Raw genomic sequence first — 13,480 nt, forward strand, 5'->3', positions numbered from 1 at the left:
AAGGTGTTAATCATACTCTACCTTTGCTTCTCTTCCCTAATTAAGTTGCAGATGTCTTAAGACTGGGTCAAAAAGTTGGCTAGTCAGAGTTTAAAGACTGGTGACCAGACTTGACTTATGGTGTCAAAGAATTGTCAACCATTTATTTCTTCTATGTGCACTGGTTTTGTATCTCAAAACTGAACTAGAAAAATTGTATTCAAGTCCAAAGTATAATATAAAGAAGGAACTCTAGACTGAATAACTGCTTGAAATAGCAGCTACCAAAGTGCAAAGAGAAGAAATAGGAAAAGTTATGTGCTGTGATTTGGCAAGTATAATTTAGTCCTACAGTAAACAAATAGATTCAAATTAAGGATATATAGGTCCTCATTCTCCAACTACTTCATTTCTGTGAACGTCACAATGAAGGCACTTGCTGCTGCTCCTGTACAATTCTTGTTTACTTACTCTGCTTGGAATTTGTATTTGAGCTCAGTTTCTGGTTCTGGGGATTAGCTGTCAGTGTACTTGACATGGATGACTGCAGTAGCAGAAAATTCCTCAGGAAGGTACCTTTAATCCTTGTCCTACTTGTGTGTACTTCAGATGGAATCAACTTTGCAAGGTTGTTTCATATGGCTTCTGATGGGCTGTTCCTCATCTGTTACTATTTAATATTATCTATTTTGTATTAACAAGACCACCCGTGACTTGTTGAAAGACTCAACTTCATTGTCTCTTTTCAAAACCGTTTCTGTCCCATCAGTAGACGTCTGAATTGATATCTTTTGAAAATGCAGTTCCTAGATTTTTTTCCTTGCACCTATTCTTCCCTACCACACTGAAGTCAAGCTAATTTTGCCAATTCTCATTTTAAAATACAGCTTAGCCGCCAAACTCTGCTGCACAAAGTTCATTAAAGTTAGCTATGCTTGTGAGTTGTTCCAGATGCTGACAATTGCTGTTAAGCTGAGACTCTGTGGTATAGGGAAAAGAAGCACAGGATGCTTGAATACCTTAACTTTGTGGTGTGACTTAATGGGAAACAGCTCTGCAAGAATTAAACCCCCACCTCTCTGTTTTTCCCCCACCTCAGATGATGAGTAAAATCTTCATGCATGGTTTAATTCTTTTCTGTGTACTGAAAGTAGTAGGCTTAAATTTAATCATACCTCTCCACTCAGCACACTATAATTACTCTAAAGCGTTCAGAGCTGCAGACAGATGCTGTACCCTCCAGCAGTTTGGAGAGAAGGCAGAAATGACTAAGTGATGTTAGAAGTAGTACTGTGATAGTGTACAGGTAGTGCACTGCAGACTCAGTTGCCAGCACTGCTGTGCATGAACTTCTTTGAGGTTTCGTTATCTAACATCTACTGATGGGATACACAATTTATAGCACCCCTTGTCCATAGTGAGCTACGTGCTGAAACTTAGGACTGAAAGCTTGCAAATTTGATGCATGTTTTCTTATACTAAGGGCAAGTGCTGTCATCTGCAGTAAAACCTCTGAAGACGGTAAACAGGGAGCAAGCCACTTGTGAATTGCTTCAAGGCTTTTACAAACCACTGTCTCCTATAATGCATTAATCAGCAGTAGAGAATAAAACAATATTGGCCTGTTTGTATAACAAGATCAAGGAGAATTCTTGGGGCTTTTTGAGCTTGAGCTGCTGTCATTCAGTTGTCTGCAGAGCTGCCTCCTTCAAGGGTAGTATTACTGACGTTATGGAAATTAGCTTTATATTTCAGAAGATGTTCTGCAAAAAAGCCACAACCGAAACAAAAACCACTGTGACAACAAGCATTTTAAAATCAAACTTAGCTCACAGATCCCATTTTTGTCCTCTGTCTCATTGCAGTGAAATGTCTCATTTCACTCAGCAGAAGCTGAAGGCAACTTGCAGCTTTTATGCTCACACAAAAGACAGTTTTAAACACAAGCGCTGTAGTTTTCACAGGTTTCTGACTAATTTCTTGTATCTTGAATGAGTCTGTTTAATAGAAGTAAAAAATACCATGAAAACTGATTGCCACAAATTAAAAATAAATCTACTAAATTTCTGAATGCTTCTGGTACAGCAGTGTGGGTTTCTGAACACACCATGTGGTTCTCAATAGCTGATGCCACTTGTCGGTCTGTTTAGACAGACCCGTCCTCTGGACTTTCCCTGCCCTGCAGAGGCAGAATCGGTAGTTTAGCAGCAGTCTGGACCTTGGCTTTCTGCTCTTAGCGGTATTACTGCCCTCCATTATACGGGGTTGTGTTGGGGAGGGAAAGCAAGTGACCGTGCTGCGCAGGCGAACTGAGCTCCTGTAGAGTGTTTACAGCAGGCTTGCATAGTTTAGGTGTGTGAGGATCAGTCACAGAATAACCAGTCTGCTTCTAGGGTGGAATACCTGTCATCACTGAGTGACTTGAATAGTTGGATGAACATTTCTAGTTGGAGGAGGGGAGTGTGGGGGAATACATAGAAAACCATTAACAATGGTTACTGTTCTCTCAGGGGAAAGTAGATGATCAGTATTTTCATTAGTAATACAGATAATGCTTAGTCTAGTAAGTTAAAATTTTACACTTTTTTTTGCTTAGGTCTTCAAACTTTAAGCCTCAGCCCTACAATTAGGTCTGTATTCTTTGCTCTTTGTGGTGCATGAAGTTGTCTCCTGAAATCTTCCTAGGGCCTTGTTTGGCATCACATGGGTTTTGGTCATGCAGTTGCAGTATGCAGTTCCCAGCTGTGTCTCAAAATAGGCAACAGCTTGTAGATCATTGCTGGCTGGTTAGCAAGAGCCTGTAAGCAATAGGTGGTATAGTAAATCAAAGATCCTGTCAGGCTAGTGGCAAGTTTGCTGCCCTGCTGTTTGATTTAAGTACTTACCTTAATTTCATGTACTCTTCTGTGCAAGTGTACGCCTTCCTAATGTACAGGATAGTCTAATGTCTTACCTTTTCTATGTAAGGTGCAGTTGCTTGCAGAAAACTATTGTTCTTCAGTATAAACTAATATTTATCCTTGCCTTCCTTTCTACTGTTGAAGAGGTCTTGATGCATGCCTGAATGTACTCTTCTGCTGTCTAGGTCTGTAGAGACTATAGGAGGTGTGCTGTAGCACACTGATTAAATTCTAATCTCTGAGATGACTGGAATATCTTGTTTCTGGTGATGCCCGTTTTTGCTGATGTGACTGTATTCAGTGTGTTTACCACGTTACCTGTAAGTGAAGCATTCAGTAATACTTACTCATCTAACCTAGAGATAGTGAACTGCCACAATTAACTTGAAAACCTGCAAGCAGTAAAGCCATGTGATGTTGTGCATCCTAACTTCATCCGGGATGAAGATGGAAAAAGGTTGGGACATAGCTCAAGACAGAGCTGTTGGAAAACTAGTACCATTTTACGAAAGAGACAGACCAGTGTTGCTGTCAGCATATACTAACAGTCTGTTTGGGTTTTTTTTTAAATGTACAGAACTTGCTATTTGTTACAACCATGGCCTGCAGCCTGATGAGCTGACAACTTGGCCGTTCCGCAGACTTTTTGGTTTTATTTGTTGCACCTAATGCTTTCTTTTTCTCTCTCTTACAGATTTGATCCAAGCAACTAATGAAACAAATGTGAATATTCCTCAGATGGCTGATACGCTTTTTGAGAGAGCAACAAACAGTAGCTGGGTGGTCGTATTCAAAGCCTTAGTTACTACACATCATCTAATGGTTCATGGCAACGAGGTAAGTGTAATCAGCTTTCTCTCGAGACCATATTGACACCGAGTAGACTCCAAGCCAAAAATGTCAGTAGTGCAAAGGCATCCCTTTTGAACTAGTAAGGACCTGAGAACAAAGGGCAAGAATGACTCTTGATGAGGAACAAACTTAACTTTAATAAGATAGTTGGAGGCATGCCAGTAATCTGTCTCTTCATTTACCAGCTTGTAGCATAAAAGCAAGCAGCAGCCTGTTGTTGGGTGTTGACAATTTATGTGCTCTCTGAAAACAGAGCTATGCAGGATTGAAGACTACCTGGGACTTTCTGACTGAGTCAGAAGTTGATGTTCTGGCACGTGTTCTGCCATCCAAATAACCGCCTTCTCTGCATGAGCGTTGAAATAGTCCGAGACTTGTAAATTCAGCTTGATTGCCTTTTGGACTGCATTATCCTTGCCCTTGTTTTTTATTGACCTGTGTAAACTGGTATGTCTGCACAAAACCATTATTAAAAACGCTTACTTAAAGAGCTTTAGTATGACTGTGAAATAATTCCTCCCTGCCTGTATATAAAGTGTTTTCATACACTGAATTCTCCAATGTTACAGTGTAAATTTTTACTCCTGTCCTATTTTTCTGTTCCAATATTCTGATTTGCTCTCTGTAACTGTTTCAGTCTGCTAGACCCTGTAACTTGATGTGGGGCTTGCTTGTTATTAAAACAGGCCCTCATCTTGGCTGAAACTGGGAGCTGCTGGATTGAAAAGTCTGAGAGTAGCCTGGATATGCTGCTTTGTAAGCAGATAAATCTTGTGCTCCCTCAAATTTCTTTGAGATTTCACCATTTTTATTGCTCCTTCCACAATCTGGTTTGTATTTTGCCCAGAATAATTTTTTATGTATACAGTAGGATATTCAGTAGAGATTCAAACTAAATGTAATTAATCTGAATGGCTGAAAAAGGTTTTGAGGAAGGTGTTGCAGGCTAAGACAAAAATCTGGGGTTTCATGTGTGTATGCTGGAACTAGACTGGTAATCTTCCTGATAGTAGGTAAAAGGCCTTCAGATGCAGCCTGTGATAAGAAAATAACTTTGTGTTTCAGAGGTTTATTCAGTACCTGGCATCTAGAAACACATTGTTCAATCTCAGCAATTTTCTGGACAAAAGTGGATCTCATGGTAAGCCTACTCATGTCTACAGTCTTAACAAGATTCTGAATGAGATACTATTATTAATTTGCTCCTTTATTCATAAGATGTAAATAATATAAAAATGTTCTACTGAAGCCTTTTTATAAGTACCTAATGAATACAGGAGTTCAAGTAGACTGCTGGATAACTTCAGAACAGTGTTTCTCAATTCCTGCAAAATTTCCACTCTAAAGGTGAAACTGTACAACTCCCTTAGAACACACTGGTTGAAAATCTGGGCCGAGTCAGCCATCTCCTTAGCTGTTATGGGAATTAAGGATGAAATGGATAACTTTCCATTTATTTATTTTTTGTTTTTTGTTTTTTCTCAGTCTTAAATGATAGTATGGTTGCTTGGGGACCCTGCACCTTTTAGGAACTGTCTGTGAGTGTTTAATGTGGGGAGGGTATGGCACCAAAAGACCTAACTGGTTTTGATTTGAGTAGTACATTTGAAAAGGTCTAGGCAGAAAGTAAGGAGTTGTTCCCTTTAAAGATTACAGTCTGCTTTTCTACTTTGGACTCTGGAATTAGTGCATTTTCCTGTTCCATCACTTAACAGAGGAAAAGCTTGTCTGACAGTAGTTCTGCTAAAGAAGAGAGAAAACTTCTATTTCTGCAGCTGTAGGAGAATATTTGTAGACTATATGCAGAATGCAGGAATGCTACGATAATGGGCAAAATCAAAGCAATGGCACGTTACTCTGTCTCTCAGTGGAGACATGTGACACCAGAAAGACTTGAGGATCTTTCAGAAGTGGTAACACAGGGCAGGAACAAAGTCAAACAAATACTAAACCTATGTTTGTCTTAGCAAAACATGCTATGCATATTCAAATATACTGGTATTTGGCAGCAGTTAATTCTGTTAAATGCACGGGTTTGTGTCTTTGAAATTTGCTTGAAACTTGAATTGCAATTTCATAGATAATACAACATTACAACAGTGGGTCATAGGTAATGAGAGGTCAGAGTTGGTAGTGTTAAACCTGAGTTGGCAGAGATATTAGAGAAAAATAGTCAATGACTAAGTTGAGGGGTATAGATTTTAACAAAAGGAGCAAACAAGCCCTTGTACTGAAGAGGAGGAAGGGTTGCTTTCTGCATGCATTTCTGTAGTTTAGAGGAAGAAGCTTTGAAAGAAATACCTGAAGAATAAACTGTAATACTGACTGTTCAGAAGTCTCACAGGCTTGAAGGTCACTGAAGTTTGAGGCTGTTTGTACAGTATCATGTGCCAGGAAGACCTCTGGTGTAACCGTTCAAAGGAGGCACTAATCTCTATGAATGCCACCAAAATTTCTTTGTTCTGGTAAATCTGGTTAGGGGAGTTTTGAAGATGTAAGAGTTGGAGGGACTGACATGCATGAAATAGTGGGAGCGGTTAAGTTGAAATTGATCTTTATCCTGGAAGTCACGTACCACTTAAGTAAAAACGTTTTGTTAAATTGATATTTTCCCCTGTTAATAGAGGAGTAACTAATTTTGCCATCAAGTAATGTTACCACGGAACTGTGTAGGATCCAATAGCAGGTTTTGCCAGGAACCATGCAGTGGTACCCTGGATGAATTGATGGAATGACAGTGGTAGGTTGTTTTGGTGCTTTTTAGAATCATAGAATCATAGAATAGTTAGGGTTGGAAAGGACCTTAGTAAGATCACCTAGTTCCAACCCCCCTGCCATGGGCAGGGACACCTTCCATTAAACCATGCCACCCAAGGCCTTTTCTTCAGAAGCTAGTAGATGTCTTGTGATGCCTGTTCTGTATGTGGAGTTGTACAGTGCAACAGAAATCACATAACCTTAAAGTCTGTTGACTGTATATTCTTATTTACTGAAGAACCTCCAAACAAGTGTGAAAAATTTAATGTAAAATATATAACTGTTTTTGCAGGTTATGACATGTCCACCTTTATAAGGCGTTATAGTAGATACTTGAATGAAAAAGCATTTTCCTACAGACAAATGGCATTTGACTTTGCAAGAGTGAAGAAAGGGTAAGCAAAGTTTATATGTGTAAACTGAGAGTGTGCCTGACCCATGAAAATCTAGTTTGTGGCATTACACTTAATTTTAGTGTTTCAGTGATGTTGTTCATATGTTCTTTGTTTAGCTACAATGAAACACCAAAACGGCCAGGTTTCTTAAGTGATTGTAATTGGTTAAGAATTGCAGAAGGAGGAGAAAAAAGACTGTAGGTAAGGCAAATACTGAAGACTAAGGTGGCTTGCAGAGCTGGGAGCTTTTAGTGCTGGGTGTTAAATCTGACCTATTAAATTGTGCTGTAGCAAGACTGTGTTTAGGACTTGGAGAAGGAAAAGTTCTGAAACTGTATTTAGGGATGTTTCATTACTCTTCAGACAATTTCTGTAAGAAAGATGACAGATTACAAAGGAAAACTAAAGTATACACCTGAAGTTCTTATCAGGCAACACAGCAAATGATTATAAACTGAACAGAATAAGGTTGTAAATTACTAGTTTTATTTCCCACAAGGACTGTGTGTTCTGTAGCTTGGAATTCTGAGTTGTTAATGCAGGCATAACTGCCAGGCTTTACTCTTCTGCTGCTCAAACTGCCAGAAGGTGTAGGGCCTCCCGTGAGAGCTTTGCTGTGTACCAGAATGCTATTCCCATACTAGAGACCAGAGTAGTTACTCTTGAACCTGTCTGGAATATGAATCACTAAGAAGCTTGTGGTATGAAGGCTGGTAGCTAGTTGAGTGGATATATTGAGCAGGCTTTGATCCAGAAGGCTGCTGTAAGTGCTGGCATCTTAAGTTCCTTTTGTCACCTAGTGCATTTAAACACTTCATGTTAAATAAACTTAAGTTCGGGTTGCTAGGATTTCTATTCCTGTCTTGCTATATGTTCCTGGAAAGGCTTTCTATGCTTGCTATTTCTGGTGCTCAAAACAAGGTGCTGCCTCAGAGTGCAGCATAAAATAAGTAAGAACAGCAGTATGCATTTCCAGAGAGGAGATGCTATACCTGTCAGTGGCCAGAATGGGGCAATACATAATGGTGATTGTGCAGGTTTGTGATATTCGAAGATACAAATGTGCATCTGTGAAGACTGCTGTAAGACTATGGGTGACAATTAAGGAATGCTACACATCCATGACTCCTGTGTGATCCTGTTGGAGTGATGGTTCAGGACTGATAAGGCAGGTCAAAATCAGTGGAAGTGCTGTGAAGGAGTGATGGTATTAATTAGTATGCATGAATACAGAGGAAATAAGCTCTAAGCAAAGATTGCTCCGATTTAAATTGTCACTGAATCGGCATGCATATATTGTGGCACTAGATGGGGAAGAAAAACAGCCTATAGTGGTTTTTTTTGCTGATGTGTCTGTGGTCACTGAAGAGAATTTGTTGTTGTTATTCATAACAAACTTGATGCACAAAGACTATCAGTTCTATAAGTACTTCTGTGACAGTATTTCTTGTCAAGTTATTTAAACTCTCAGTGTCCTCTTTCCATAAAGAGATCAATCTCTTGCATTCATCACTCTAACACAAAACCTTTCCTCTCCTGCTGTGAGAGTGGCTGGATTCCTGCCAGCTCTCATAATGATGTAAGAAGCAGGAGAATGAGATAGTGCCAGTAACGGCATTCTGATCAGAAAGGGATTATAGTTGCTTTAAAGCATAAATTTAAGCAACAAATGGGTCTGGGAGAAGGGAGAGGGGAAATACCATGGCTTCTAATCTCTATTCCCTCTTGCAGAGCTGATGGTGTAATGAGAACAATGGCTCCTGAAAAGCTGCTGAAGAGTATGCCAATATTACAGGAACAAATTGATGCACTACTTGAATTTGATGTATGTATTGAAGCTGACCCAGTATTAACACTGGACAGTGACTTATAAATGATGTGTGGTAATGAATGTTTCCCACTGAGGTAGTGAGGGAAGGATGGCCCTTCCCTATATATATGAAATGTACAGATTGCAGGGTAGAGGAACAGCATGAGAAATGAGGGGCATTGAGGAATGCTGACTCAGAGCTTGGAGTTTCATTTTCTGCATCAGTGAGGGGTAAAAATGGACAAAATAAGGAGACTGAAGAATCTTTTTTTCTGTCTCCTGGCAACCAACTTCTTTTCTTTGGGGAGGGAAACAGCCATTAAAATACCACATGTACATTGTTTGGCATCCTCAAAATCTTCATCTGGTTTTCAGCTGTAAACTAAATTGACTAAACTTTAATCTAGACTGTTCATAGAAATAAATGCCTACAATATATTTATAAAGTTATGAATGTTGGTGGGATTGTTTATCTGCCTTAAGGACAAAAAACAGGTTTAAGCTGTGTAGGAGGTGTAGGGTAATACTGCTAAGAAGTCTTTGAAGGAATTGGTCATGAAGTTCTGCTCTTGGTGGGCAGGACACACTCCCAGGAGGAAGGAAGAGCCCATTAAAGCTTTCAGAAGAAAGTTTTAGAAGTACATGTCTCACTAATGTCTCTTCTGTTCATTAAAAAGCATAGGAATTTTGATAGTTATCTCAGAAGAGGAGGTATTTTTAATGAAATAAAGATATTCTAATAAATGAGCACTTATTTTCTGCCCAAGTTAGCATGAGAACTGGAAAGGTCTTGACATTGTTAACCCAACCGTATTATCTCATAGACCTCTGAGGTTTTGTTAAGCTCTGCTGTGAACGAACATCTTTTGTCCGGTTTCATGAAATTTTGTTAATAGCATCTCTGCCTTCCTCCTCTTCGTGATAGGTGAAGGAGTTAAGACTAAGATGCTTACTGTTGATGGGAATAGTCCTCTGCTGTAGTGAATTGTTTTGGCGTGGTGAAGAAAGCAATCATTGATGTATCTGCTAACTGATGAAACTTTTCTCTGGTTTCTTTGTTGGAAAGCTTGTATTCAGCGCTTGAGTCTATCTATAATAGCATCAGATACTTGGTGCAAGCTGAAACTTCTGATTGCATTCAGTACATCTGTTGTAAATAACTGGTATTTTATTTGTAGGTTCATCCAAATGAACTGACAAACGGTGTCATAAATGCTGCATTCATGCTTCTATTTAAAGATCTTATCAAACTTTTTGCTTGCTACAACGATGGGGTTATTAACTTACTAGGTAAGTAACCTGGTTGGTACCTATATCTTGCACACCATGAGTGAGTGAAAAACAGGTTTCAGATCTATTACAGTTTTTTATTTCACTTTCATGAAAATGACATTTTTCTTGACTGTTATATTCTGAAGTGAGAGAAAACTTTAAGCCATAACCTTGTATGTTAGTGTTCATCTGAGGCTGGATTATCATTGCCCTTAAAACTGTACAGATATCTATGTGTCATAGTATGTCCTACAAGGTTAGAAAAGCAACTTTTGCTCCTTGATTCTGCTTTTAAGATGCTCAGATTCTTCTTTTTATATGCTGTGTGGTGGTAGTCTGTCTGAAAGCATGACTGCCAAAGCTGGATCCCGTCCAGAGCCCCACCTTCTGTCAGCCTACAAAGTCTGCAAGGCGGTGAGTGTGTTCAGAAGCTCAGGCAGCTTGGTGTGCTCGCTAGCATAACACACCTTAAGCTGTCCCTGCAAAAGGCTTTGTTATGAAGTCTAAAACCAGGAGTTGCGTAAACTCTGGGAAACATAACTGACCCTGTAGAAAATGAGCTTCAGCTATTACAGCTTGTGAGCACTTCAGATGGTCTATAAAGACAGCTGAAAACTGAGATTGCTTAGCCAACGTGACTGACCTAAACTCTTGCTGCAACTAGAACAGGAAGAAACAGAGCACTTACAGAGACTGAACTGGCAAAAAGATATTCCTGAGCTGTAAAGTTCGGACGATTTTTTTGTGTCCATGTTGCAGCGTTTTCTGGTGGTTTCATGAAAGTAAGTCCCAGGTGCTTTGACTGATACTATAGTAATGGGAAGCTTACTGAGCAGATATAAATGAGTTGGGCATAACAATCAGGTTGAGATTTTGCTGTCTACTGCCACTTAAAGAATAACTTCAGGTTGAAATATGTGGCAGTTGTTCCTGATAATGAACACGACCCAACTTTAGAGGGATACTCCAGTGAAAAAAGTACCATTCTTTGGAATGGAGACAACTTGGGAGAGGATATATTAATATATGTTTAAGTATCCTTCATTACTTCAAATTTTAAGTTTATCTACTTCACTTGCTTACTTTTGATCTTGAAAAACCTGGTTTACGTCACACAGAATGCTGCGGATAGTTGGGGTGCAATTTTCCAGCCTATATAGTTTTCAGCAGCTCAGCAAACCCAACTTCTCAATTCTGCTAAGGACTAGGAACACTGCTAGGTCAGTGTCCAAGTGAAAAAAAATGTTAATGGAGTGCAATATTCTTGAAACGTGATTTTCCTGAAAACCAGCGTTACTGATGAATGCAGACCTAATGTAAGATACCTTAACTGAAACTTGCCAAACTATTTCTCTAGAGAAATTTTTTGAAATGAAAAAGGGACAATGTAAAGACGCTCTTGAAATCTACAAACGATTTCTTACTCGAATGACCAGAGTATCAGAGTTTCTTAAAGTTGCAGAGGTAAGTGATTTCCAGTCTTCTGGAGTCTGGCACTTAAGTGTTTTTTGAATTTTTTAGCACTGAAACAATATATTAATTGCACTTGTTAAGCATCTGACTAATTGTGTATGTTAATGTGAGGCAGTATAGAAGTTCCTGGATCTGCTTGTTCAGCTCTTCTAGAAGTAGTTAAGCTCTGCTTAGTATTTCCACGTCTCTACTGTGCAGCCAGCCTCAACTTTCCTGGTAACATAACAGATGACATGACTTGAACTATATCAGTGTTTCTTGGAAATGCTGTATTAAATGCATGTTTCTAGAACAGGGTTGAACCCTAGAGGAAGATACAGCAATTAGGAATAAAAGCATAATGATTTTATAAGTCTGTTCTTTAAACTTTTCCAGCCAACTACAAGTTAACTGCAATGTGAAATTTTCCTGGGTTTGATCCTTGTTATTGTCCTCTTACATGGATAATACAAATATTACATGGTTAATTAACTCTTTTGCTGGGCTCTCATTTGTGGTAGCTCGCTCCTTGGCACAAGATGCATGTATTCCGTGTTTCATGCTTCATTATAATGGACAGCAGTAATGAGCCGAATAAAAAGTTTGTTTCTTTGCTAATTGCTAATTTATTTAGCTATTCAGGAAAGAGCCTGCTAGACTTATGAAAGTCATGTAATGTTGGATAGGAATGTTGAATTTGAGGGAGTGAAGTGCTTCAGACACCCATAGGTCAGCTTTGCAGGGCAGGGGTTATAGTGACTATACATCAGTAATCTAGGTGCAGTGCAGCTTGCTTTTCTGCAAAAGCTAAATAAACAGGTACTTTGAGGAGCCATAGAGAAGCAGCTAATAGAAGATTGCAGACTTGGACCTCATCTTGCTGCATTTGAAATGCTAGGAGACAAGGTCAACCACAAAGCAACTCGAGCTTTAGCATTTTTTTAAGTGGTGTCTCCTAGGATTTGCTTGCTGGCTGAATATCAGAGAGCTTCATTAGGATAGTCAGGTATCTGGATAGTATGCTTGGCAGTTCATTGATGTGCTGTCCTTTGGGACAACAGTGTATGGCCAGAAAGCACTGCCTGACTTGCAGTATGGAGTTTAAACTCCCTTTGCTTTTTCTTTTTCTTTTTCTTTTTCCTCTTTTTTTTTTTTTTTTTTTTTCCTTAATGGATATTTTAATTTGTTAAAAAAAGAAAAAAAAAGACTGCTGCAGGTTGGAAAGATGGGCATCTGCACTTGCTAACTTTGTAGTCTTTTTCTAAACATAAAGTGCATTATAGGTTGAAGAGCATACTACAGATCTACTTAAAATTAGTGCCTGCTGCAGTGGAATAATGCACTTACTTACATTTTACCTCTTTTATATCCACAGCAAGTTGGAATTGATAAGGGTGATATACCTGATCTTACACAGGTAAGCTTCTCGTAGTCTTTTTGGATCTGTGAAATAACTAAAAGTTCTGTAATTAGGAAGCACATTGAGAATGCAAATGTTGGTAGGAAGTTATACCATCTAACATTTTTAAAACCGTCCCAATTTAGAAATAAGAACTGCCCAAAGCTATTTCTGAAGACTCCTATAACTAAAATAATGTCTTTCGCGATGACTTTTGACTTACAGTTGAAAGGTAGACTGTTTTGCTCTTTCCTCTCCAAAGGATGGATTGTTTTTTTGCAGCTTGTAACTAAAGAGCTCAAATTCATTTTTGATGATGAACTGCGTAGAGATTGTGGTGTGACTTGCTTCATAATCTCTTCCTGACACAGTCTTGGTCCAGAGATGAAATTCAGGCCAGCAATAGAGCTACTGTCTTGGTGTAGGTACAGTTAACTTGAATTTAAATGCAGAAGTTGTGATTTGATTGCTGGACATCTCTGTTAGTATGCATCAAAACTTTTAACATTGAAATTCACTTAATGTTGTAGCTGCTTAAATTCTATTGTGCTGGTCCATTGTGAGTATCACTTTCAAATTGGCCTGGGTGCCTGGCTTTGCATTTAATGTGAAAAAGATATTTCCTTGGAGGAAGAGATCCATGCTGAAGAGTTCACTCATGGCA

The 13,480-nt window shown here is 39.0% G+C and overlaps 1 protein-coding gene across 24 annotated transcripts in view; it reads left to right on the plus strand.

Annotated features, from left to right (window-relative positions):
• Positions 1–13,480, plus strand: part of SNAP91 (synaptosome associated protein 91) — a gene marked incomplete at both ends in the record, with an annotated part of 65,409 nt that overhangs the window by 18,158 nt on the left and 33,771 nt on the right. For 17 of the 24 annotated variants that reach the window (XM_080615467.1, XM_080615447.1, XM_080615446.1 and 14 more), the window contains 7 exons: positions 3,574–3,716; positions 4,797–4,872; positions 6,781–6,883; positions 8,615–8,708; positions 9,872–9,983; positions 11,323–11,429; positions 12,793–12,834. In XM_080615467.1, the coding sequence (XP_080471593.1) occupies positions 3,574–3,716; positions 4,797–4,872; positions 6,781–6,883; positions 8,615–8,708; positions 9,872–9,983; positions 11,323–11,429; positions 12,793–12,834 (677 nt within the window). The remainder of the gene's footprint in view (positions 1–3,573; positions 3,717–4,796; positions 4,873–6,780; positions 6,884–8,614; positions 8,709–9,871; positions 9,984–11,322; positions 11,430–12,792; positions 12,835–13,480) is intronic. The other 7 variants (XM_080615468.1, XM_080615469.1, XM_080615451.1 and 4 more) reach the window with 1 other exon arrangement.

This window comes from Psittacula echo (assembly GCF_963264785.1).
Source record: "Psittacula echo genome assembly, chromosome: 4".
In the NCBI taxonomy this organism is placed as follows: Eukaryota; Metazoa; Chordata; class Aves; order Psittaciformes; family Psittacidae; genus Psittacula; species Psittacula echo.